The sequence below is a fragment of the Chanodichthys erythropterus genome, chromosome 18, assembly GCF_024489055.1.
Source record: "Chanodichthys erythropterus isolate Z2021 chromosome 18, ASM2448905v1, whole genome shotgun sequence".
NCBI lineage: Eukaryota > Metazoa > Chordata > Actinopteri > Cypriniformes > Xenocyprididae > Chanodichthys > Chanodichthys erythropterus.
Window position 1 is genome coordinate 12,355,654 of NC_090238.1, and position 27,603 is coordinate 12,383,256.

The 27,603-nt window shown below is 35.3% G+C and overlaps 1 protein-coding gene across 2 annotated transcripts in view; it reads right to left on the reverse strand.

The window, feature by feature from the left end:
• ccdc85ca (coiled-coil domain containing 85C, a) overlaps positions 1-27,603 on the reverse strand; it is a 56,748-nt gene that overhangs the window by 17,143 nt on the left and 12,002 nt on the right. For both annotated transcript variants that reach the window (XM_067368148.1, XM_067368146.1), the window contains exon 2: positions 4,622-4,701. In XM_067368148.1, coding sequence (XP_067224249.1) covers positions 4,622-4,701 — 80 coding nt within the window. The remainder of the gene's footprint in view (positions 1-4,621; positions 4,702-27,603) is intronic.

The following is a 27,603-nucleotide window of genomic DNA, read 5'->3' on the forward strand; positions in this document are numbered from 1 at the left end:
GTATATTCATACATCTATGTATAGTTATATACAAACCTGATTCCAAAAAAGTTGGGACACTGTACAAATTGTGAATAAAAAAGGAATGCAATAATTTACAAATCTCATAAACTTATATTTTATTCACAATAGAATATAGATAACATATAAAATGTTGAAAGTGCCAAATATTGGCTCATTTTGGATTTCATGAGAGCTACACATTCCAAAAAAGATACTTCCAGAAAACATTGTCTGTGAACACAGTCCACCATGACATTCGCCGTTGCCAGCTAAAACTCTATAGGTCAAAAAAGAAGCCATATCTAAACATGATCCAGAAGTGCAGGCGATTTCTCTGGGCCAAGGCTCATTTAAAATGGACTGTGGCAAAGTGGAAAACTGCTCTGTGGTCAGATGAATCAAAATTTGAAGTTCTTGCTGGAAAACTGGGACGCCATGTCATCCGGACTAAAGAGGACAAGGACAACCCAAGTTGTTATCAGCGCTCAGTTCAGAAGCCTGCATCTCTGATGGTATGGGGTTGCATGAGTGCGTGTGGTATGGGCAGCTTACACATCTGGAAAGGCACCATCAATGCTGAAAGGTATATCCAAGTTCTAGAACAACATATGTTCCCATCCAGACGTCGTCTCTTTCAGGGAAGACCTTGCATTTTCCAACATGACAATGCCAGTCCACATACTGCATCAATTACAACATCATGGCTGCGTAGAAGAAGGATGGATACTGAAATGGCCAGCCTGCAGTCCAGATCTTTCACCCATAGAAAACATTTGGCGCATCGTAAAGAGGAAGATGCGACAAAGAAGACCTAAGACACTTGAGCAACTAGAAGCCTGTATTAGACAAGAATGGGACAACATTCCTATTCCTAAACTTGAGCAACTTGTCTCCTCAGTCCCCAGACGTTTGCAGACTGTTATAAAAAGAAGAGGGGATGCCACACAGTGGTAAACATGGCCTTGTCCCAACAAATTTAAAATCAACTTATTTTTCCCTTAAAATGATACATTTTCTCAGTTTAAACATTTGATATGTCATCTATGTTGTATTCTGAATAAAATATTGACATTTGAAACTTCCACATCATTGCATTCTGTTTTTATTCACAATTTGTACAGTGTCCCAACTTTTTTGGAATCAGGTTTGTATTTGTAAATATATAGTAGTCAGCGTTTGAAGTGGATCAAAGAAGTTCATCAAAGCTGTCTTAAGAACTAAGTTGTCCTAAGAAGAAGGTTTTAGGACAACTTTGATGAAAGGTTTTGATCCACTTCAAATGTTGACTACTGTATATTTTTATTATTATTTCATTACATATTATATAATATAATATATATATATATATATATATATATATACAGCTATGGAAAAAATTAAGAGACCACTTAACATTGATTTCTGAACTTGGAGTGGTCTCTTAATTTTTTCCATAGCTGTATATATTAGTGGTGGGCATAGATTTTTTAATCTAGATTAATCTCACTGTAATCTTGGAATTAATCTAGATTAATCTAGATTAAAATGGCTCATTTGAATTCTACCGAAGACATTCAGAATATGTGTGCTACCCAAATAATGACTAAAAGTAATCCGCCATTTTGTCCGACAAATCAGTCAGGAGTTAGAAGATTAACCTCGGTGGAGTTAAACTTGAAAAATTCTGTATATTGACAATTTTCCGCGTTTGAAACAACATTGATGCTCATGTTCATTCATGTTTATTTGATGCTATAAATGGACTCGCAGTAAGAGATGATCGGTTTACGAGCCTCTTGAGCTGAGGCGCTACAGCAATCTGTCACGATCATGGTCACAACACATTAAAGAGCAACAAAACTGTTTTTATTGTTTGAATTTCTTAAAAAACGACACAGTTTTAAAGCTGGGATATCATAAGTAACCTGCTTGTCTGTCGATGTGTTGTCAGTGTCCTCTTTGCTCTGTGATGCATTTATCACTGTGGCTTCACAGCACCAGGACTTGTCGGACAAAGCAACAGTAACTAAGGGGGGCGGGTCTTTGCGTTTGGTCGGCTAGGTATACATTCGCGCTAAAATATCAAGGTGAAAGTCATCAAAGCTTGCGTAGTTTAGACCCAGCTTCCAACCCAACTTTGTGAATAGATTAACGGCGATATATTTTTTATCGCCCGATAAGAGTCTCACGTTAACGCAGCACGTTAACGCCAATAACGGCCCACCACTAATATATATATATATATATATATATATATATATATATATATGTGTGAGTGTGTGTGTGTGTGTGTATGTATATATATCAGGGGCATTTACTCCGAGGAGGCAGGAGAGGCAGTGTCTGCTAAAAAAAAAAAAAACAGACACCCTAATGTGGGTTTAGTGGGGGGTAATTGAGAATAAATGGGGGAAAGTCACATGAGAGGATGCAATGCCTCCATCGCGCTTTGATTGGATATGATCGGTTATGATTGGTTCACACGATAAATCCCGCCTCTTGTTTCCGTGTTCTAATCGGCCTGAATGAAAACGATGATATTATAATGACAACAATGGAAAGACTAATTAAAAAGTAAGTAAACAACTCAGCCATTTCACCGCTTTATGCAATGTCATAAACTTGAAATGGCCTGAAAACATGATGACTGTGGGGGTTTTTAGTGAGCAATCAGCTTGGGGAAAGTAAAGGTAGTTGAAAATAAGTTGACAATTAAAAAGATAAGCTGAACATTAGTTCACACATAAAATATATATTATGTGTGAACTAATGTTCAGCTTATCTTTTTAATTGTCAACTTATTTTCAACTACCTTTACTTTCCTCATTTAAATTGTTACTGCCTTTAGTAATTATTTTGGAATAAATGTAAAAAGGCCTAAAAACACTAACTTGATGAAATTTATACTTGCTTTTATAAATAGAACATTACATAGTTATTGCAAAAAAATACAAAATAGAATTGTATTTGACCTTTCTTTTTTATATAATGTTTATTTAACCAGGAAAATTAAGAATAGCAGACATAAATTTATATTTGATTTACAGTATATAAAAAATATGAGGACTTTGCCTCCTCACTGCACACCGCTATATATATATATATATATATATATATATATATATATATATATATATATATATATATATAAAGACTAAAAAGACTGGAGTGAAACAAATGCCTTTCTGCTTTCTGTTTTACAGAGCATGCATAATTGAACACAGGTTTGACCCCATGAATGAGATCTTTGGCATGAACTAATGACCCTGCAGGTAACAACATTCTTCTCCTCTTAAGACCTGCATTATGCAGCCAAAGGCGGCTTAATATCAGGTTCTTCTATCAGGAATACAGTGACAGAGTTATAGCTAAATGATTGTTCTAAATGTCCTATCAGCTAAAAAACCATTCTATAAAATGCTCATATTTCTTACAGTAACAGCAAGAATGCCTTGATCAGCCATTTTTGAAGGTTATCAGGCACGTAATAAAATACCCAGAGCAAAAAATACAAAACTTGCAAATTCTGAGATATCTTTCCTTAAAGAATTGAGTTATCTATGGAGGCAATAAAAAGAAAGTGTGGCTCTATCCATCATCAGAGAAAGAAAATATGAAGAAGTAGCATTAGAATAACAGAGATGAGCGTATGCAATTAAACTGACAGCAACTAGTCGCCTGTGCCGTCTAAATATATTGAGATGGATGTGCTATCTCTGCCGATAAATCTGGGCTAAGAAAATGCGAGATGAAGACCGCCTGAAACAGAAAATTGTTAGTGACAGATCTGTATCTTTGTCTCATATAACCGTCGGAGCTCCAGGGCCTTTTGTTCAAAGCACTTACGGTGTCATAATACGAAATCAGAGTCTCATTTCAGCATCAAAGCTTTGAGATTTGTAAGTCTTGGTGCAATGACATGCATTAAAGGAACAGGATGCAATTAAAAACATCTAACATCTTTGTTAATGGGCACTTAGCAAAGTTTGTGAGCTGATCACCTGAGCTGTGAAAGTCAGGTGACTAAATTGGTAAAATATTTGATACCATCCCTACTACCTACCTCTTGTACTACAATACTACAACACAAACACACAAAAAGTGCAAACACTACATCACAAGCAAGGCTGAAAAAGAGGCCCCAGCTGACCAAAGCATGCGCCCCCTGCCCACAAATCCACACTCATTTTTAATTTTCATTATATTGCTGATCATGTGCCGTGTAAGCCAAACTGGGGGCAACATGTTTTTAAACATCAGCATTTGATTAAAACCCTTAAGCAAAATATTATATTGCTGCACTGCACACCAAACCCCTAAAAGACTAATACTGTACATGTTTGCAAAATAGTATACAAAGCATGTTAAGTTTTTATCATATTTAATATTATTAATGATTATCTATTATATTATATATTATTCTTATAATTACTTTTATCATCCTATTATTTATTTAACAAAAACAACTGAACTTACATATACATGACAACTTTCCAATCTTTCAGACACATAGAATTCTGCAGGCTTATTACTATAATATGTACATTCTGTATGATGATTATGATTGGCTATGGAAGGAAGCTTTGTGTTTTCATTGCATGTACATTTTAATCACATAACCGACAGATTAAACTCTTACCTGGGATAACAATTGTTTGTTGTCATCCTCTAAAATGCGGACTTTAGTCTCCAGTTGGCGGATGTAGTTTGAAGATGAATCTGTACAAAGAATAAAGGGGAAAAAACAGAAATATGGATTAGAAAGTTTTGAACATATAACATGCATTATATACACTACAATTCAAAATTTCAATTCAGTGAGTTTTTTTAAAGACACATCACAAGCGTTTGAACAGTAATATATATATATATATATATATATATATATATATATATATATATATATAAGCATTCCTCTTATTTGCAATTCAGTCAGGACAGATGAGGACAGTTAATGGAATCAAGATGATCTGCAGTTGTGTGTGGCCCCTGATTTTTCATCTACATGCAGCTTGTGAGATTTTTTCCCTCCTCAAGTTTCTCTAAACATAATTTCTTATGTTATGAAAACCAGTTTACTGTGAATACTCCCTAAAAGTGATTTGGTGATCCCGGAATCGGAGTCATTTTGAAATGGTGCTGCTTTCTATTAGGCACTGACATACAATACCATATCCCAGAATGCACTTCAGCTACATAAGTTAAATAGAAGACATCTGTCAAAGCAAAAGAAAAATGCTGAAAGACAAACGTTTAGCATAGTTCACATCCTACATGATCACATAAAGGCTTATACTTTAAAGAGCTCAATCAGACAACAAAGAAATCTCAAATCAGGAAATCGACATTGCCTTGGACACACACACAAGCTGCTTTCATTTAAGCCGTCTGACGTTTGTCTCAAACATAATCAGACGTCAGAGAAACTACAGGCAAGGGTAAACAAACTGATTTCATCTCTGTTAAGTAAAAGCCAATGAATCAGGAAAAAAAAAAAGTTTTGGCATAGTGGCAGAGGGGGATCTTGAAGTGTCTGGACTTGAGTGTATGCTGCATTCCCAGCATGCCTTTCATGACCTTTTAGTGAAGAAGGATCTGTTGGCCTGAGGAGATGCCAAAAGAGTGTGTTGTAATTTTACTTTGCAAATCCTTACATATCCCTTTGTTACGTCCTCCCATTTTTGTCCCGGGTAAATAGGGATTGAATAAACAAAAAAAAGTGGAGAGACTTAGAGGATCTTTAGCTCTCCATTCCCAGAGTCACAAAGCCACCAGACGTTGGGTTTCAATTTAAGTGGCAAAAACATTACCTCAAGTGGAGGACACATATAAAAGAAAATAAAACAAAAACCATCTATCTAAAAGAATTTATACTAAATACCATACTCCATTCTCAAAACCTTCCTGAAAGAGGCCAAAAGGTGTAAAACATATCTAGAATATCTAAATCATGTATGCACACAGTCATGTGGCCAGTGTTGCAAAATAAACCCAGACAGGGTAATCAGGACCCTGACACAAAGCAATGAGGATGTTTTTTTTACTACAATATCTGAGTAATGCAAATTCCAGAAGGCAGGCATCGTGAGGGTGATGTGGGAGTTAAAACTGAAGAAGACATTAGCTGTTTGAGAGCATATACACACTCACGTACACAAACACACGCAGAGTGTCTGTCGCACAGGAATTGAGTGAGGATTGTGTGATCGGTGTGAGGGGTCTTTAATGACAGCAGAATGAGTCATCAGCAGGATTTCTTGCTTCCTTTCTCTTTGAAAGACCAAGGACCCCATGGTGACGGAATAGAAGCCCCTGTTCAATACGCTACAAAAATGTTTTATTTTAAGCCTGGCCTAAAATAACATTATATAAAGTGTCAATTATCGTATTTACATTGCATAACAATAAAATGATCATTTACAGAAATAATGAAATTATTGTGTTCGATTAAAGTTACTTGATATTGTATAGCATATTTGTTTAATGCATATTTTTATAATCATTGAAGTTTAGGGCCAGCAATGGTGAATTAAATTGATCAAAAGTGACAGTAAAGACATTCATAATTAAATGATTTTTATTTCAAATAAATGCTGTTCTTCTGAACTTTCTATTCATCGACATTCCTGTAAAAAATGCATCACGGTTTCCACAAAAAATTTAAGCAGCACTGTTCTTTTTAAACTTTTTCAACATTGATAATAATCAAATCAGCATTAGAATGATTTCTGAAGGATCATGTGACACTGAAGACTGGAGTAACGATGATGAAAATCCAGCTTTGCATCACAGGAATAATTACATTTTATTCAAATGGAAAACAGTTAGGTTATTTTAAATTGTAATAATATTTCACAATCTTTACTGTATTATTAGTCAAATAAATGCAGCTTTGTTAAGCAGAGACTTCTTTAAAAAAAACATTAAAGGCATGTTTTGCCCACAGAATCATTCTGATAGCCTTGGAAACATCAGAAAGATTTTAACAGCATCAGTCAAGGATGGGTCAACCAACCCTTTGAAATGAGATGCAAAGGTTCGTCTCCTGTGCCCTTTGAACCCAAAACTAATAAACCACGGCCAATCCTCATTCTCCAATCAATCATCTTAACATTTCCCACGCCATTTTGTATGGTTCATCACAGTGAAATTGATGATCGAGATCTTTATCTCCACCAGGTGTCACTGCTGCCTCTGACTTGTTTACACCTGATGAACCCTTAATGAGCGCAGAACAAATCGCTGTTTGTTTTTTAATCATCTCTTATTTCTGACAACAATGCATGCATGAAGATGGCGATTTGAAAGGTAATTTAACTTAAATAACTCATATGGGATAGACATACGGTTATGGGCCCACAAGAACTGCAGCGGTAGTCTTGCTTCGTTAATCCTCTTTGCCAATTCTTGTGACCCTTTAATCTAACTACAGTAAATCTGATCACCTGACGCACAGCCAAGCTGATTAGGGAGGCTGTCTACAAAGCTTGACTGGTTCTGCCACGTACATAACCCCCGCCTCGACCCTCCTCTGGCGTGACCGGAGAAAGACGAAGCGGAACGCTACACTCCCTCCTGCTCCATTCACAGTCGGAGAGTCTTTTATCTCCACAGGGGCTGCAATGCAGCAGGAACTCTTTGAATGTGCGAGAAAAATAGTTTTCTACACCCCTTCGTAATGTTTTGTTGGGTAACACACAGAAATGAGGTATACGCCCAGATTTGAATACAACCATTATTGCTGAATTATACAAGCATTTTCAACTGTTGAAAGTGAAGGATTATAAAAAGAACTTAAACACACGTGTAGTCACATTCAAAAAGGATAATAAAAAACACGCCTCTGGGTTATTAGACAGCATTTGATGGGCAACACGAAATAAATGGCAAAGTTAGTGGCACAGGGACGGTCGTGAGAGCATCGCCAACCTCAATTAGGCATTCTCAGCCGCACAGCACTCGCCTCCATCCGCACAAGCGCTGTAGGCTCTCCAACACAGCACACAACTTAACATTCAACTCTAACAAGCTGCCCTACTGTGTCTTTACAGAAACGGAGTGAAACACGTGTTTGCGGTAATGCCAGATCTATCTGCTATCGTGCTGGCAACATCTCAGGGTGCGCTTGACTTAATTGGAGAGACGCTGTGATGTGGAATAGCCTCAGAGAAAGTCTCCCTCTGTCTTATTTGATCCTGTCATAGTAGTGACCCACTTTCTGTTGAGTCTGTCCGGTTGAGGTGTGGTTAGTGTTATTTGGGTTAACGAAAATTAAAGAAAACATTTTTTGCTAACTGAAAATAAGGGTGTGTTTACACTTGTATTTCAGTTCTCTTGATTTGTTTGGTCTGGACCAAAAAAAAAAAAAAAACAAAGTTACAAAACAAAAGGAAAAAAGATAAGGTCACAACCTAATTGGACAGCTTTTATGACATATATTTGAGACGTAACTTACTGAACATCCAAAACAAAGCTGTCTGCTCGGCTAAATGTGCTCGTTGTATGTTGGTATATATGGTGGTATTTTACCAGCTGAGAACTCTTGAATAGCTTATAAAATGTGTAAAGGAGTCAAAACAACCCCCTGAAAGGGTGGGTCTCTGTCCACTTGTTCATCAAGGTTCAGATGGCAGCGTTCAAACTTATTCAAATGAACCGCACCAACAGAACAATCACACCAGTTATTTTAATCTAACCAAACCTGTCAAGTGTAAACACAATCTAAAAATAAAACCCAACATAACTAGGAAAAACCATAACTAAAACCCATTTTCAGCTTTTAAAAATGAAAATAAATAACTAAAATAAAATATAATAGCAAAAAAAAGTAGTGTTTTAGTTTTTAACACATGGTATAAAACTTAAAAAGTACAACCTGACTGCATTAAAGGTATACTGTGTAACTTTTGGCTCTCTAGTTGTTAAAAAAAACAGCATTGTGTGACTGTGCGAATGAATATGGCTTCCTACTACTCATAAAAAAACATTCACTACTAGGAAGAGATATAAGATTAGATGGAAAGGATCTCAAGCTGACTAGCTGAAGACATTACTGTAGCTAAATCCATTTAATAGTAGGACTGGACGATTATGGCCTAAAATCAAAACCTCGATTAATTGAATATTTTACCTCGATTACGATTAATGAACGATTATTATTTTTATTTATTTATTTATTTTATTTTTTGCCCTTTAATCTTTTTTGCCATAGTTCACTGACAAGGTTTGTACTGTAAATATGATTGACTATTAAAGGTGGAATATATTTTCCTATTGAACGAGTGATCTGACATAACAGCTCACTTTCAGCAGTTATTTTATCTATGGTTCGTAACATTTCTTACAGATTTCTGCTTGTTGTGAATCAGTTACAGATAAATTAGCACAGTATCAGTACGTAATGAGAGTGATTGCGTGTTTGAATTAGTCATACCGTCTTTATTAATTGTGAAGCTGTGGGTTGTAAATAGTTCCTTCAAAAGTAGAAAAATATGCCATAAATTGAGTTTCTAAGCTACTTTAGTGATGAATCACAGGACAGCGCTGACAACTAGTTTCTGCGTTCCTCTCGGTGTACACGATCTTCATGTTTTATGCAGCTACTGTTTGTATGAGTGTTCGTGCCACAATGCAGCTGCACGAGCGCGGTAGCTCAATATAATAGTACACATCCCAATCGTCTAATTAATTGATTGTCTAAACAGGCGAACCGTAATACACTGACAAAGTTTAGTGAAGACGCAAGGCTCACCGCTCGCGCGCCATCACTATGTGCTGAACCGGTGTTCACCTCTGTGTTGCTTTGTTGATGGGGCGGAGTCACATGGCTACACACGCGGTATGTTTTTTAAGGGGGAAGTATTAACAGGATTAAAAAACCGAAATAAGCAACATGGGAAAATTACGTCGGTTAGAGGTTCTGAATTTCGGTTTCGATTACTTTTCAATTAATCATCAAGCCCTATTTAATTGGCAGGGTACTTCCTTGAAAATACATTTTTTCAACACTTTTTTTCATCACTTTTACAACATTTCAAATCCTAGTCAATTCTCGCCATCTCCAAAAACAAGCCAAGCCAATGTTGATTCTTGTTTTATTACAAGCTCTGTCATGTTCTCCTTTTGCCGGCAGACTCTCCTCTGTTTTTTTTAAAATGGGTGATTCACTGACACTTATAATAGGCTTACCAGAGTGAATCAGGGTAAGATAAAACACAATTTGGAAAAAGGATTGCTATATTGACTTTTTGAGAAAAAAAAAAAAAAAAAAAAAGTTATATAGTGGTCTTTAAACATTAAAATACCACCAGATAGCAATAACACAAGACAGTAGTCAGAAATGTAGCCTAACGCTGTTAAACATTTGTAAACGACACTACTTAGCAATTAACTTTGGCAGCCCTAAAATACTAAAACTAAAATAACAGAAAAATTTAAAAGACAAATAGAAAATAAAATAACTACATTCATCCTAAATTGTGCATTAAAATTCCAAAAATTAAATCTATTATAACCCTGGGCATGGCATGGGTTTCTGCTAGTATCAAATTAAAGTGGCAAAACCGTTATGGATTATTGGATAGCATTTAGGGTGCTCATATCATATAACTTTTATCCATAATTTCCTGTTCTCTCTCTAACTACACTCTAAAAACAATCCATAAAAATAGGGCACAATGTACTGTATTAATTTAACAGAATTTTATTTTTTAAAGGTGTTTTACCAGTATTTTGAATTTTGCACTTCGAGTTGTATTTTAGGGTTAACGGAAATGTCCGTAAAATTACTGGATAATGTCCAGGTAATGCGCTGCTAGTACATTTTCCATTATTTTATGGATTTATTTTTTACAGTGTATAAATATCAATAAATGTGACAAAAACTGTCACAGATGTGGCTCAGGACATGTAAGAGCCATTGGCTCATGGGAATCCAGGTTGTAGTGCAACCTGGGTCATGTCCTGATCTCATTTCACCTCTCTTGACCCTACTTTCCTGTCTACACTCAACATTCCTAACAAAATAAAGGACAAAAGGTCCAAAAATGTAAATAAAAAAGTGACTAAAACAGTTGTTGCTAGTAACCTCCATTCTGCAGCAAACACATAAGAGTTTCTACATAATGAGCACTACAATATAGCCGTTACTGACAAAAAGGGAAAAAAGAAATAAAAAAAACAAAGCAAAAACTGCATATATGTTCTTTAGAGGTTGGACAAACATTAGCATGCAATGACGAAATGGACTAAAGAGGTGGAAAACTCTGCGAGGACTTTGATCTCCAGCACACATTGGTTACATAAGTTACGTAATCTTAGTCTTGTGATGTCTGGAAACATTGAAGATATTACAGTATGGGTGTGGACGAGGCATTTCCATTGCCAACTTTTGCAGTTCTTGATTTGAACACAGCCACCCAGGCAGCTTGACTGCTGGAATCAATAAAAAGCTCATTAGCTTTTCCAGTTGACCCCACATTCGATTCATACATAAAGTAACACTCTACAAAAACAACTCTACACCCCTCCCACCTTCCACGGGTGTACAAGTCCCCGAGCAGCACGGGGAAATAAGCTTTGGTAGGATGGAGGCCCAGGAATGATTTCAATTACTGCAAGATGTGGAAGTGGGGCTAGCCAAACAGGGAGGCATTGTTCCACACCACTGTGGTCCGTCTCGCTGGTGTGAAGCATTTCCCCATGAAACCTGAAGCGGGTTGATATTCAAAGGGACCTGGATACTGTCCACCCGCAACTAGAACATTGATCCCCTCTAGCAAGAGTTACCAGGAACTAAATACGTTTCTCAGGTAACAATTGCTACAGTTCATGGGTACGTTACGCATAATAATGTTTCTAAAGTATGCTAAATACACAGTTATCCATATGAGAGATAATTTGTCATAATTATGAAGACAAATATCATTTTCTTTTATCAAAATATAGTATTTGGACACTAAAGTCACATTAAAAATGTACAAATTTATTGCATAAAAATGTGAAAACTAAAGTGTCCAGATACTTTTGTTTCAAATTGAACTGTACTGATTAGCAATTTTAAATACAATTTTAAAACAATTTTATATATATACAGCTATGGAAAAAATTAAGAGACCACTCCAAGTTCAGAAAAAAATGTTAAGTGGTCTCTTAATTTTTTCCATAGCTGTATATATTTAGTGCTGTCAAATATCACATACAAAATAAAAGTTTGTCTTAACATAATATATGTGTATAGTATATTTTTATTACGTATATATAAATACACACACATGCATGTATATGTTTGATAAAAATAGATTAGATATATATATATATATATATATATATATATATATATATATATATATATATATATATATATATATATATATATATATATATATTCTGTTTCAAACTTTCACATAGCATCTTTTGGATATAAAAAACATAAAAAATTCAAATCTACATTTTGATTTTAAAAAGTTTGTTATAAAAACATATTATTTTTTCCCCAAAACGCAATAAATCCATGGCACTTTTTTTTTAAATGCAATTAATCCATCAATATAAAAGTTATTTTTCAAATTGAAAATACACAACAAAGTAAGTTGATTCACATATATGACAGAGTCTAAACTTTGCCAATATTTATCTTATATTCAGCCATTTTACTAAAAATACATTCAGCCATCGCTCCCAAAATGGTCATCTTGTTAATGTTATGAATCATTTGTCATAGAGTATCTGGCGCCATCGCACAGTTAAATAAACACATTTGCCAAATACATTGGTATTAAAAACCAATGTGTGTGGAATAGTGCGCTGTGATTGGTTGAGCGGATATATTGCGTTCTACAGAAAAAGGAGACTGGCGTTTGTCGAGTTTTGGGAAGTGAGCAAACATGACAGAATAACATGACGGATATCGCATTTTGCGCAAAATTAATAAATGACTTTTCAATACCGACCAGATACAATACTGATTTTGGTGGAAACTCAATTTTTTGAAAGTGCTGTTTATTGCGTTTTGGAACCAAACTCTTCAAATATACACAGTACACACACATATATTATGTTAAGACAAACTTTTATTTTGGATGCGATTAATCTTGATTAATAATTTGACAGCCCTAATATATATATATATATATATATATATATATATATATATATATATATATATATATATATATATATATATATATACACACACATAAAAAACTATTTTATGTATATAGTATATATTATATATATCATAATATATAAATAATGAATCAAATTATATTTTAAAATATTATATTTAATCTTTATCTTTATCTTTTACATAACTCATGAGTGAACAAAATTAAGTTTTTGATACAAAACTTTCATACAAAAAAATAAATTAATAAATAAATAAAACTATAATTTTAAAGTGTGACTTAAGTGCACAAATACTTTTTGTCTACACTGTGTGTGTTCCGTAAAATAACAATCTGACAGTTTACAGACATCTCAGAATCAGTTACATAACATAATCTTGGTATCTCACGTTCCCTACTGTGACTAGATAAGAGCTCGGCATCATTCAGAGATACGGTGTCCCTGCAGGTCCTATAAACTACTAATGACTCATGTCTACTCCATCAAAAATTTTCAAACCATAAATGAAGACTCTGCAAAAAGTACCACTCAAAGAGCTTAGAATAGAAAATATAGCCTTCCTCTCTTCAATGAGGCTGACTAAATTACAGCAAAGTCGAGACCGACTCCCTCGCTCAATCGCTAATGACAAGTATAGAATTAAACAGTCTGCTTCCTGTAAAACAACCTTGGCACCGAGAGGCAGAGGCAGGAAGCTCTAGCGCAGGTATCCAGTTCAAATTGCGCAAGCTCAGCAGGGAGTGCAGCTCACACATTAACAATCATGAGATGTGCTGATTTCACTCATTAACTGTGTTATGAAACAGGCTCCTGTCCTGGCCCCGTGGGCACGTCTGCAGCACTGCTGTCAGGGCAAATACAGAGAGTCTTCTGACATGAGCTACAATGACAGCAACGGAACTACAGGACATTAAATGCACAGTAGAGGCATATCCAGACTAATACCAATGTCAAAGTACATCGTATCACTCACTCACCAACAAATATTATATAAGTTTTCACGCAGATTGTCATTTTCTGGGTTTTTTATCATCCAAGATGGCAGACAAACTCAGGAAAAATTTAATATTCATAAAAAAAATGGTCAAAAGCTTGGGGTTGTAAAATTATTAGTGCTGTCAAATGATTAATCGCGATTAATCGCATCCAAAATAAAAGTTTGTGTTTACATAATATATGTGTGTGTGTACTGTGTATATTTATAATGTATATATAAATACACACACATACATGTATTTAAGAAATATTTATATGTATAATTATTAGGGCTGTCAATCAATTTAAATATTTAATCGCGATTATTCGCATGATTGTCATGAGTGATTAATCACAACTTAAATGTATTAAATGTTTAAAAGAACAGTAAGTCATCATTGTGGGGTTATCCTTTGCTGAAACTTCCTCATCGTCATGGAGAACGCAGTTCAAGGTTGCATAGCAACGACGACAGATGTCATGGGAGTGCAAGTGCTGTGTTTTTAGATGCGACATGTGAACGGCCCTATCTTTAAAAAAAACGGCGCGGTGAATTGCTTCTGAAAGTAAACGCAAGCATTGACTAGAGTGGCCGTGATCGACTCCGGTGGCCGCGTCAGAGCCATACGTTATTAACGCATTAATTTTGACAGCCCTGATATTTATACATAATTTATATCATTTGTATTATATATAAATATTTTATATATATAAATATATTTTTGTTAAATATATACATGCATGTGTGTGTATTTATACATACATAATAAATATACACAGTACAAACATATTATGTTGACAAATGTAATTAATTAATTAATTGGATGTAATTAATCACGATTAATTGTTTGATTCGACACATTAAATTAAACAAAAGTGACATTAAAGACATTTATAACATTATAAAAGATAATAATAAGAAATTTTTCTTATTATTAATTATTAAACACTAAATCTTGCAGGAATAATTTACATTCATTTTTACGGTATGTTTGATCAAATAAATGCAGACAATTGCAGCAAATAAATGGTGTAAATTATTTCTTTTGATTTTTTTTATAACTTTTAAATGGTAGTGTATATATATATATATATATATATAGTCTGTAAAATAATTTAGTATTTTTTATTTAAAACATTATTAGACATTCTTAAATAATTTGTAAAATATTATTTAAAATATTTTACCCAATATTTATGTGATATATTTTCATACTTAGTATAATCTTAACAGCATCCGAACATTAGCTTCTATTGGATCAATTGTGTGCTTCAAATGAGGACTGCTTTATCTTATAAGGTTTCCTTTTGGATAGTGATCTGCCTTGCTCTCTATGGCCTAAATAGGCAGTTTACTAGGTTTACTAGAACAGCGCCGAAGTACTCTTCCTTGTAAAATTCCCAATGAGTAGATTTGAATAGTAAATCTAAATCGTCACAGAGGATTTCAGGTTGCATATCAATTAAGACAATTCCAGGAAGAAGGAAATGACAGATGGGAGAAGTAAACTATATAAAGAGTCTTATTCATCTAAAACCATTGTGATTCATTCATACTGTCTTCATTCACACAAACCAGTCTTCAAAACAAAGCATCTATGTCATATGAATTATCATTCTGGCAATGACATATCATGTTCAAAGAAACACCAGAAGGCTTCATGTGCTGCGGAGCAGAGCATGTGTCAGTGACGAACTGTGTGCTTATATGACATGGCCCACGGGTGTATTTGAATGTCAACAAATGCTTTTCCTGTATCCTCAATGGGGTCCGCAGCCTAAACAGCCAGAGGCGGAGAAAAGATGGGGGAGGAAAATAAAAAGAGCGAGAGAAGGAGACAGATTGAGGAAGAACGGGGAGGGAAAGAGGGGAAGAGTGTGCATGTGCCCTTGTGCACGCAGCCTCGTGCAGCAACGCCACTGTCACTATCAATCTCTGTCTGCGGTGCTGAGCGCAGGGGTGTAATAAAGCGGCAAGGACGTGAGTCAGTCGTGCCCCCCGTCACTTACACAAACATCATGCACGCTGCCTTGGCAACCACACCACGACCCTCATGTGCAAAACACATCCCTTGATGCTTAGTTGAGAGGTCCAGAATGCAGCAGTGCTACACGACGACCCATGCATTCTTAATGAACGATGAGGGAATCGTGTGAGTAAACTGAAAACAGTGGAATCTTCCAATGCGTGTTGATTCTAACCCTAATTTTTTTTTTTTTTTATTAATTAATTTTTTTATTTTTGCGCCCTCATAATGTGAGACAACTAAATGAGTCTCTTCTTACTGGAACAGTTCACCCAAAAATGACAATTCTGTCATTATTTGCTAATTCTAATGCTTCACACCTGTATGTCATTTAATTTTATCTGTTGAACAAAAAAAGTAACAATGAATTTTCATGTAGCTATTTGCCATAAAACAACAACATAAATAAAACAGCATGATCAACCTCAAAAAAGGAGGGAAAAAAAATCCTAAAAGTCTCAAAATGAGTCCATATGTAATATTCAAAGTCTACCGAGGCTATATGATAGTTTGTGCAAAATAGACTTTACATTTAAAGGGATAGTTCACCACAAAATTAAAAAAAAATATCCCATGATTTACTTACCCTCAAGCCATCCTAGGAGTATATGACTATCTTCTTTCAGACAAACACAATCTGAGATATATTTAAAAACATCCTGGCTCTTTCAAGCTTTATAATGGTACTGAATAGAGGGCGAGATTTTGAATCCCCCAAAAAATGCATCCATCCACCATAAAAATAATCCATACGGCTCCAGGGGGTTAATAAAGGCCTTCTGAAGCGAAACAATGGGTTTTTGTAAGAAAAATATACATATTTAAAACTTTATAAACTATAATAGCTAGCTTAGTACGCATAATGCTCAAGTCGATTTGCGCCAAATGAGTAACCCCTGACATGATGCATGATGCAAGATGTTGGAGTATCTTAAGCTTAGACGCCTCTTGTGGTTTAAACAAATAGGGCTGGGCAACAAACTCAAGCTCCTTATCTTTTATATTGAAATCCTCCAACATTTCTCTTTAAAATTTCTCGTTTTAGACTTTTCCTCTGCGTTTCCACGTTTGTCATTGCGTCTTTCATTTGGTCAGAGGTCACTCTTCCGCCGCAAATCGATGTACACGGCTGTCTGCTGAAAGCTAGTTATTATAGTTAATAAAGTTTTAAATATGGATATTTTTCTTTCAAAAACCAATTGCTTCACTTAAGAAGGCCTTTATTAACCCCCTGGAGCCGTATGGATTATTTTCATGATGGATAGATTAATCAAAAGCTCACCCCCTATTCCATACCATTGTAAAGCTTGGAAGAGCCAGAATATTTTTAAATAGGATGGCTTGAGGGTGAGTAAGTCATGGAATAATTTTTATTTTTGGGTGAACTATCCCTTTAAGACCCTATTCTCTCCAAACGCCTTTATGGTGCTTTTTGGTCATCACAAAATGCCATTATTTGGAAAATAAATAAAATAAAAATCCTTCAAATATTCTCCTTTAGAGTTCCAAAAACACAACAGCATATGGCTGAGTAAACAATGAAAGCATTTTCATATTTGAATGCACTATTTTATACATCCCACTGTTAGAAAATGGAAATCAATCTACACAGTCCATTAGAGAAGCAGCTGAATAACAGCAAGCAACACAATTAAGGAAAGAAACAATAAAAACAGCTTGTTAAAAATTTCTTTGCTGTTTGACCCTGTACTTGCGAAACAACCCACTGCTGAGTATCTAATTAATGAGTTTCACTGTGCTGGGGTGCAGAATTCACTTTAATTAATTTTGGATGGACTATAGCCATTTTGCCCACTGCCTTTTTTCAAGCAGGCTCTGTAAGCTGTAATCATCTTAAAGCTGAAATCTGTAGATTAGCAGAGGGGCATATGCTCTCTCTCCCACTAAACTTCCCACTGTCTCTCCCTCTCTGCTCTATTGCCCTCTCTCTCCATTTTGAACTTGACGTTTGTCTTTTTAAAGAGGTGTAAATTGCCCAGGGGTCATCTGTTTGGTTTACTGAACTCATAAGAGTGAATCATGCTGTGTGTTCTCTCAGTGAAGAATGATTGCACAGTGTGTGTTTACTGCCAGGTAACTGTCACCACGAGTTTTGCGAGTGACTTTGGAAAATACTCAGCAATAAATGTGCCTGTGGCAATGCCATGTTACGGGCTTATCTGGTCATATGGTTTTTTTATCGCTTAACTACAGGTTTTTAAAATGACACCAGGGAGTAAAGCACTTAATGGCAGTGAAGGAAAAGCAGAGCATGTCTCCAGACAGCACTCTGGGGAGGAGCCATCACAGGATCTGCTGACGCCTCACTTACCATGACTGTGAATGGAGACGACCACAACTACGATGCTCAGAATGCAATCCTAATGCACTGCTTACAGCCTAGTGGCTTTAAAAATAGAATGTGAAACATTTTAAATAGCTACATAGTTACAGGAGATGGACACTCAGCTAAAATGAATGTAACGTTTAGCTAACGTTAAGTTATGAAACGTTATTTCTGAATGTTCTCTGAACACACAAAACATCCAGTTTTTTTAAATTTTGTTAATGCAAACATTAAAGGGAATATTTAATTTTGAAAATTTTATGGGATTGTTACTTTTGAATGTTCTTTTGAAAGTAGTACAAATGTCCAACTAAAATTTCAGGAAAAAAAAAAAAACAATTTTTAGATAATTAAAATGACAAAAAATAACAAAAATGACAAAATAATAGATTATATAAAAAATAATAGATTACAATTTTAAAAAGTCACAAATATGTATATCAGGCATTAAACAAAAATAATTGTTATTGGTAAGAAAAACAAATTGATAGATCTCTAGTGATGTCCAGTTATCATGCTAAAATTATTTTATATTTGAATAAAAATAAAAAATAAAACACAGTTCGATTAAAGGGGACATATTATGCAAAATTCACTTTTATATTGTTTTTGAACATATTTATGTGTCTGCAATATACATTGCAAAATAACGAACAAATTGGATGGATTTTTACCATAATAGGGTGGCTATTATGGTAAAAATACATCCAATTTGTTCGTTATTTTCCCCATAAATCTAAAACAGTTTCTCAAAATGAGCCGTTCAGGAATGTACTCCAATGTGACATCACATTGCACAGGACCCGCCCACATCTGTCGACGGGATCTGCCCTATGAGCTTAGCTCCTCCCTTGAGTGAGCCGTACACAGTCCGTCATGTTTATCTCCTTGCCAGAGCATTTAAAAGTAGCATTCAAAAAAGATATGTGTTCTTATTAAAACTACTAAAGTTATTCAATCAAGAGCAGTGAGTGCTAGGGGTGTGCGATATCAAGATTTTTGATTGTGGACGATTAAAATGTGTCCACGATCTGCTTATGAAGAAATATCGTAGTATCGCGCTACAGTGCATTCTAACAGTTGCAGCTCTAGCACTTCCGTCTCAACATACCGTACAACGTGACATACATTCACATCACATTTTAACGCAGCGGTAGAGTAATATTCGCGGGACACTTCAATTCACAAAAGTTCAGTATTTGCATGTGCTTTAAAGCCTTGCCATAACACAGTTGGTTATGTCTAAAGTGAAAGTAAACATTTGAGAGAAAATTGGATGCGTGGCTGTATATTAGAGATATGGGCAGGTCTTTAAAGTGACAGAGAGCCTATATTAACCATGATGCCACTCGTCCTTAAAGGGATAGTTCACCCAAAAATTACGTCATTATTTACTCACTGTAATGTTGTTTCAAACCTGTATTAATTTCTTTCTTGTGCAGAACACAGAATAAAATATTTTGGAGAATGTGGGTAACCAAACAGTTGCTGGTCCCTATTGACTTCTACAGTAGGAAAAACATATACTGTGGACAAGCAACTATCTGGTTACCCACATTCTTCAAAATAACTTTTATTTTCAGCAAAAGAAAAGCACTGTTGATTTCATTTGTATATTGTGTAGCCTATCTTTTTCTTATTTTTTAATAACAAAGATAAAATAATGACAAACACTTTAGCCTAAATGTCTGCCATTCTTTTTTCTTTTATATTTTGTTACTTTGTAAGGCTTTTAAAAAGGTTTTTAAAATAGGGAAATTAGTTAGGCTGTAATGCTCAGTCACTTGCAAAATAGTAAAACCAACAAGAAGAATCTCCCCTAGTGGGTGATTTCTGTTTTTCTTTTGCTGTATTTTTCTCTTTTTCTCTTGTTTTATTCAAATTAACAGCATATACAGCAGAAGGTACTGAATATTACGCTGCTGTCACTTTACTCTCACAGACATAACTGACTGTTTATGTGAACTTTGTCTGGTTTTTGACATAACCATGTGTGTATTTGACAGTTTAAGCGCAATAAGACATGTAAGAGAACTTAGTTTAATACTCACGGGACACACCATCTGACATCCATCTTTTTGTGCACGTGCTTGAAAAAAACTATATAAGAAGTTCAAACGGATATGGCTTTAAAACACATGCAAATAACAATCTTTCATGGTGACGAAGAACTGCAATGTCATGTGAGTGTGACCGCAATAGAGATGATACAAACCAAACAGACTAGAATATTTTTGGTGCGCCAAAAAAACCCACAATAACGACTTATTTAGTGATGGCCGATTTCAAAACACTGCTTCATGAAGCATCGGAGCATAAATGAATAAGTGTATCGAATCATGATTCAGATTGTGTGTCAAACTGCCAATGGCTGAAATCACGTGACTTTGGTGCTCCGAACAGCAGATTCGATACACTGATTCATTTGTGCTCCGAATCTTCCTGAAGCAGTGTTTTGAAATCGGTCATCACTAAATAAGTAATTATTTTGGGGTTTTTTGGCGCTCCAAAAATATTCTCGTTGCTTTATAATATTAATATTGAACCACTGTACTCACATGAACAGATTTAAATATGTTTTTAGTACATTAATGGATCTTGAGAGAGGAAGTGACATTACTGGCTATGCAGGCCTCACTGAGTCAACGGATTTCAACAAAAATATCTTAATTTGTGTTATTAAGATTAACTAAGGTCTTACGGGTGTGGAACGCCATGAGTGTGAGTAATAAATGACAGAATTTTCATTTTTGGGTGAACTAACCCTTTAACAACATGGTATAGTAAATGATCTGTGGGGTATTTTGAGCTGAAACTTCACAGACACATTCTAGGGACACCTAAGACTTATATTACATCTTGTAAAAAGTGGCATAATAGGTCCCCTTTAATGAAAGATTGATATCACTTCTGGTTCATTTCTCTCTCAAAACTGAATGTCAAGTTTAGCATAGTCCATTGTGAAATAGTACATTATGGGATGCACATTTTGGCATGTGTAATAAGTCATCCAGGTATTCCATGCTTACAGAAGATCTGCACACTGTGCACATACAGCACTGCATTCCTAGAGGAGTAGTGTGGTATATGTCATCAACTTTCTGCTTACAGTACCTAATGCATTGTTCTCATTTGTCTCGTCCATTATCACACAAAGAAAGAAAGTAAAGATATAGAACGCAATTTGTTTGCACAAAACTATGTAATATGGAAGCTGTGCATTAAAGGAACTATGCAACTGTTTTGTTTGCTTGCCTTCAAATGTACCTTCAATGACTTAATGAAGGATAACCATTCATTATCTACTTCATACAACTGTTTGGACGCATTATGTGTGACAAAAGAACCGGCTTAACACAGACTGAAATGACTGAACACACGCCCTCTGAAAATATGCAGACATGAGTAAAGTTCAATCCATCTAACAGTGATTCGAAGAATCTGAGTTTTCTTAAAAAAAGAAACACAAATTGGTGAGGAAAAAGATCTTGTGAACACATTAATAGGGACTAAAACTGAAAATGTATGCTGAAAAATTAAGAATAATGACACATTCTAGAATTAAAGCACATACAAAAAAATCTAAATGAAAAAGATCTGAGTATATTTCTTCAGAATGCATGGGGCATCTCGTCAACATTAAAAGTCAACACAGGGGTTTTGGGGTCTCCCAGCTTGCTGCAGACTTGGCTTGATTCAAAAATAGAGCAGTGAATAAGCGAGTGGCGGAGCGCAGCTCTGAGAAACGTGTGGGGAAGATAGACGGCATACCAAGGTATTGATAAGAATGTATCCTAGCAACAAGCCCTAGTGTTTGACTAAAGGGCCTGCCAGTGCTTTAGTATTACACCTCCAGCCTCTGCCAAATGAGCTTTCTCTTTCCTTCTTTCACTCTCTCTCTGCTTTTCTCAGCACACACACATTAATTCAGCATGCATAGACTGCAGTGCAGCTCGTACTAGAAGAGAAAATCGCATTATTCTGATATTTTCTTATTCAAATATTCTTTTACAAGGAAACTCAGTTTTGTGCATGATTTATATGCTGTACACATGACTCACTGTTTGATTGCACATCTTATCCCGAGTAATCACATGTTTATCGGGCAAACAGATCACACCCATGATGAAGGTGGAATCCCAAAGCACTATTACAGAAAACACACTCATATGATTTGGATTTGTACGCCGTTAGGCATTTCATGCATTGGAAGTAGTGTGGGTGTTATACAAATTCACCCGCAAAACTGCATACTGAATAGGTAGAGGAATGATTTGAGAGATGTTTAAGATCTCTAAAAGTAAGTAGTTCATGTAAAAAGCACATGCAACACAGAGAAATAAAGCTTAGTGAAAACTTGAATATGGCATCAAGAATTTTTAAACCATATTTTGTGGTGGAAAAAGCCATTACACTTTATTGAAGCAAGAGTGATATGTTTATGTATACTACTTTCGCCCACAACAAAAACTGGTAGTAACAAAGACAAGTATGTCATACAGGCAATGTATACATGTGCTATTTTCCCTTCTATGAAGTGTGAAGTTTCCCCCTCAAGGTTATGAGCTGTAATTCAAACTGGCATGTGAGAAATTACAGTCACTGCGCCACTGGAGAATCTTTAAAAACTCACGCTATTTTAACTCTGTTGGAGCGTGTTCAGTGGGGGAATTCAGTGTTTCTTAAAGGTTCCTCGTGGACAGGTGTGCTGATGACAGTGATTTCCAAATACACCTCACATGGCACAGCTTCAAAGATATCTCATAAGACAGACCTGACAGTTTGAGGGCACCGAAAGCACACAGGGTGCGTCTCAATCAGCTCCCTAGCTATGTTTTGTGCTTCAGAACTTCCATTAAGGGAACACAGTGAGCATCGATGCGCCCTGGTTTTCAGGGTGCATTGTGGGACTTTTTAGGGAGTTTCAGCGCACTGGTAGGATTTTGCAATTGAGACAGCCCTTAAAATGGTCGACTCCCTGATCAGTGCACTGACTACTGAACTAGGGAGCTAATTGAGATGCACCCACAGTATTTTACAAAGTACAGTCAGTAGAGTCCCCCAACCTCAAGGATTAAACTTCAGTGTGTAATTCGCCCCACCAATGATACCACAAATAGTGTGACTTACTGGCTTTTATAAGTGATCAGATTTTTTGCCTGCAGTGGATAATAAAATAATAAAATGTCCAAAAAACAAACAAAAAAACTAAATTAGGAACCATAATAACATGAAAACTTGGAGATAGTTTCTTCTAAATTGGACCAGTATTATTTCAGTATTATTTATATAATAGTACAGTACTTATTATATTTTTAATTAGCTTTATTTATTTCTTTATTATTAAATTTTTGCCTTTATTATGATAGGACAGGAAGCGAAGTGGTAGAGAGAGGGGGACAGAATCGGGAATGGTCCGCAAGCCGCAGCTCAAACTTGGGTCTCTTGAAGCGCAATGGCACTATATGTCAATATGCTGCCTACTAGGCTATCGTTGTGACAGCTTTTATTGTTATATTTTTAGTTTTCATTTTAATTTAAATTTAAGTTTAGTGATTGCTTTAGCATTGTATTTTTCTATTTTATTATTTCTATACTTTTTCATTTCTATTCAGCTTTATTTTTTAATTTTTTTAAATATTTTTTTAAATATTTTTTATTATTATTATTATTTTTTATATTTCAGCTATTTTATTACTTCAACTTATTTTTTTCAGCTAACCGCCAAGGCAACCTTTCTAATTTTCATTTATTATTTCGTAAACATTTTTACGTGACTTGGACCAGAGAGCAACCACCTAAAAACCACCCAGAACACCTTAGCAACCACCTACAACAACCAATCAAGTTTTGCACAGTCAAGCACCACTCATTTTTTCTTCAAAAAGGTAAAAATGTTGGTTTATGGAATAATGTTTACACTATTGAGTGTTACACACTTAAAAACAAAGGTTCTTTTTTTTTCTTTGGCATTGGTGGTTCCATGAAGAACCTTCAAAATCCAAGGAACCTATCCATTGACCTCAAGGTTCTTTTTAGTGGAAAAAGGTTCTTTAGATTATTAAAACATTCTTCACACCAAGAAAACAGTAGTAGTACCAGACATGCGGTGCTAATGTGAAGTTCATGGCTTTGTGACTCACAAAACCCAGGAAATCAAGTCTGAGTACTGATTCGCTTCACTTGCTGTCTAACAATGGCATATTAAGCCCATTTGACAGTTCATACCATTGAAATATCTTCTTTGAGAAAATACACTGATATCACCCAACTTCATGTTCTCACAAGTTTATCTTTACAGAAGAGAGGAAGGAAAGATTACAATGTGTCTCATAGGTCTTTCAGAAAGGGATTGAGGACAGTTTAGATAGTGGATCGCACGAGTTTGATTGGAACAAAAAATAAAGTAGGAATGGGACAGGAAGTAAAGAACAGGAAACAGAGAACTAGAAGACGCTCTCATGCTCAAGCAGAATGACGTTATGGCTCTATTCACTTGGTGGTCTTTGAAAGGCTCGTTCCCCTTTGTGTGTTAAACAATACTGTTGGACAGATGGCTCAAGTGAACCGAGGGCACACAACCTCACACCCCCGCTAAAGAGTGGCAGGGGTCCGCCAGCCTCACACTCCCCTCTAGAGTGAGGGGGCAAGAGAGAAAGATCCATCCAAACACCTCCAGAGTTGTTCAAAACTGGTGACATACTCTGCAATGGTCTGGATATCAACTGTTAACACATACAGTACATTATATAAAGCATTAGTGAGGAAAAGGAACCTATTTTGATATTAAAACAAACATAAAGGATAGGATGAGTGTGGAAAGAAGCTATATAATTAAATATTTGCTTTTCTGCACAAAGAAAGTTGTTATTGAATGTCAAAAATGAATACGGGCCTCAGCAAGCACAACTAATAAAACCACAACCGTAATTCAATGAGACATACAATATAGGTGTGTACTGGAAGAAAACTCCATAAGTCACTGGAATATCAAATTATTGGCAGGCCATTATCCAAAGAAAAATAATTCAGCAATAAAAGACTCATCCGACCGGATTCATTCATGCTTGGCTAGTTTCCTCCAGAGGTAGCATGCCAGGACAAGGAACCTGAGTCAACAAGATCAGTGCAATGGAGCTGAAATCTGACCTTCCCTTTGACATCAACGAGTACTCTAGGACCCGGGCTGCTTTCTGGAAAACACTGACCCATTTCAGAGCTTCCATGGAAAAGTGGTCCCATTAAAAAGGCATCAATTCACATGCATTCTGAGCTATTACAGAGAAAGATGTGCACTAATAATAGTACTTGTACCTAAGAGCAGGGATTTTCAAACTGGAATCCCGCAAGTGAGTCAGAGAAAAACAGTGTTAACAAAATGGAAATAAAAAAAAGACATAAAAATTAAAAAACAATAATAATATAAATTAAAATAAGTTAAAATAAATAATCAAAAGTTAAAGGTGCCAAAGAACATGTTTTTAAAAGATGTAATATAAGTCTAAGGTATCCCCTGAATGTGTCTGTGAAGTTTCAGTTATAAATACCCCATAGTTTTTTTTTTTTTTAATTACTTTTTTTATTTTGGGGCATCATTATAAATGCGCCGATTCGCCGATTGCACCTTTAATTCTCGTGCTCCACGCCCCAAGAGCTCGCGCTTGCCTTAAACAGCATAAACAAAGTTCACACAGCTAATATAACCCTCAAATGGATCTTTACAAAGTGTTCGTCATGCAGCATGTCTAATCGCGTAAGTATAGTATTTATTTGGATGTTTACATTTGATTCTGAATGAATTTGATAGTGCTCCGTGGCTAAAGCTAACATTACACACTGTTGGAGAGATTTTTAAAGAATGAAGTTGTGTTTATGAATTATACAGACTGCAAGTGTTTAAAAAATTAAAATAAGGACAGTCTTGTCTCTGTGAATACAGTAAGAAACGATGGTATCTTTAACCACATTTAACAGTACATTAGCAACATGCTAACAAAACATTTACAAATATCACTAAAAATATCATGATATCATGGATCATGTCAGTTATTATTGCTCCATCTGCAATTTTTCGCTATTGTTCTTGATTGCTTACCTAGTCTGATGATTCAGCTGTGCACATCCAGACCTTAATACTGGCTGCCCTTGTGTAATGCATTGAACATGGGCTGGCATATGCAAATATTGGGGGCGTACACCCCGACTGTTACGTAACAGTCGGTGTTATGCTGAGATTCGCCTGTTCTTCTGAGGTCTTTTAAACAAATGAGATTTATATAAGAAGGAGGAAACAATGGAGTTTGAGAATCACTGTATGTCATTTCCATGTACTGAACTCTTGTTATTCAACTATGCCGAGGTAAATTCAATTTTTGAATCTAGGGCACCTTTAAAAAAATAATTACTTTTTTATTTCTAGAATGCTGCAAGTCAAAGAAAAACTTTGTACAAAATACATAACAATAATAATAGTTAAAATAAATAATTAATTGAAGTTAAATTAAGATATAATTACTGTTTTTATACAAAAAAAATTAAATCCTTTATAAAGATAGGAAATCATTAAATAAATCATGATTATTGTATTCTATCAACAGCCATAGTATTGTTTCTCTTTCAGAAAATAAAACCAATGTCAATTTAATAGAAACTAAATCTTTTCCATATAATAATTTACATATTTGTTCACAGTATAAATTTGTCTCTCTATGTATGAAAATATATAGCTGCAAATTTGTTTTGAAAGGAAGTCCTTTGCAAGGACATATTTTATTACATTTCAGGGTCTACTGCATCAAAAAGTTTGAAAATCTGATAGTTAAAAGGGACAGTAAACCCCAAAATGAAAGTTCAGTCATTACCTATCAAAATCTCACATTATTTTATATATCATGGAACGCAATTTTTTTAACTAGAAGAAGTTTATGCAATAGAACATATCTTAAAGGGGTCATATGATGCTTTTTAATGTTTTCCTTTTCCTTTAGTGTGTAATGCATCTGTTTGTGTATGTATCTGCAAAGTTACAAAGCTCATAGTCTCCCACAAAGGGATTTATTCTATCTAACAGAGAACAGACCTGCCTTAAACACCTTGACCGAAGTCCAGATATTACTTCCTCAAACATCTGTGTCACAATGTGAAATA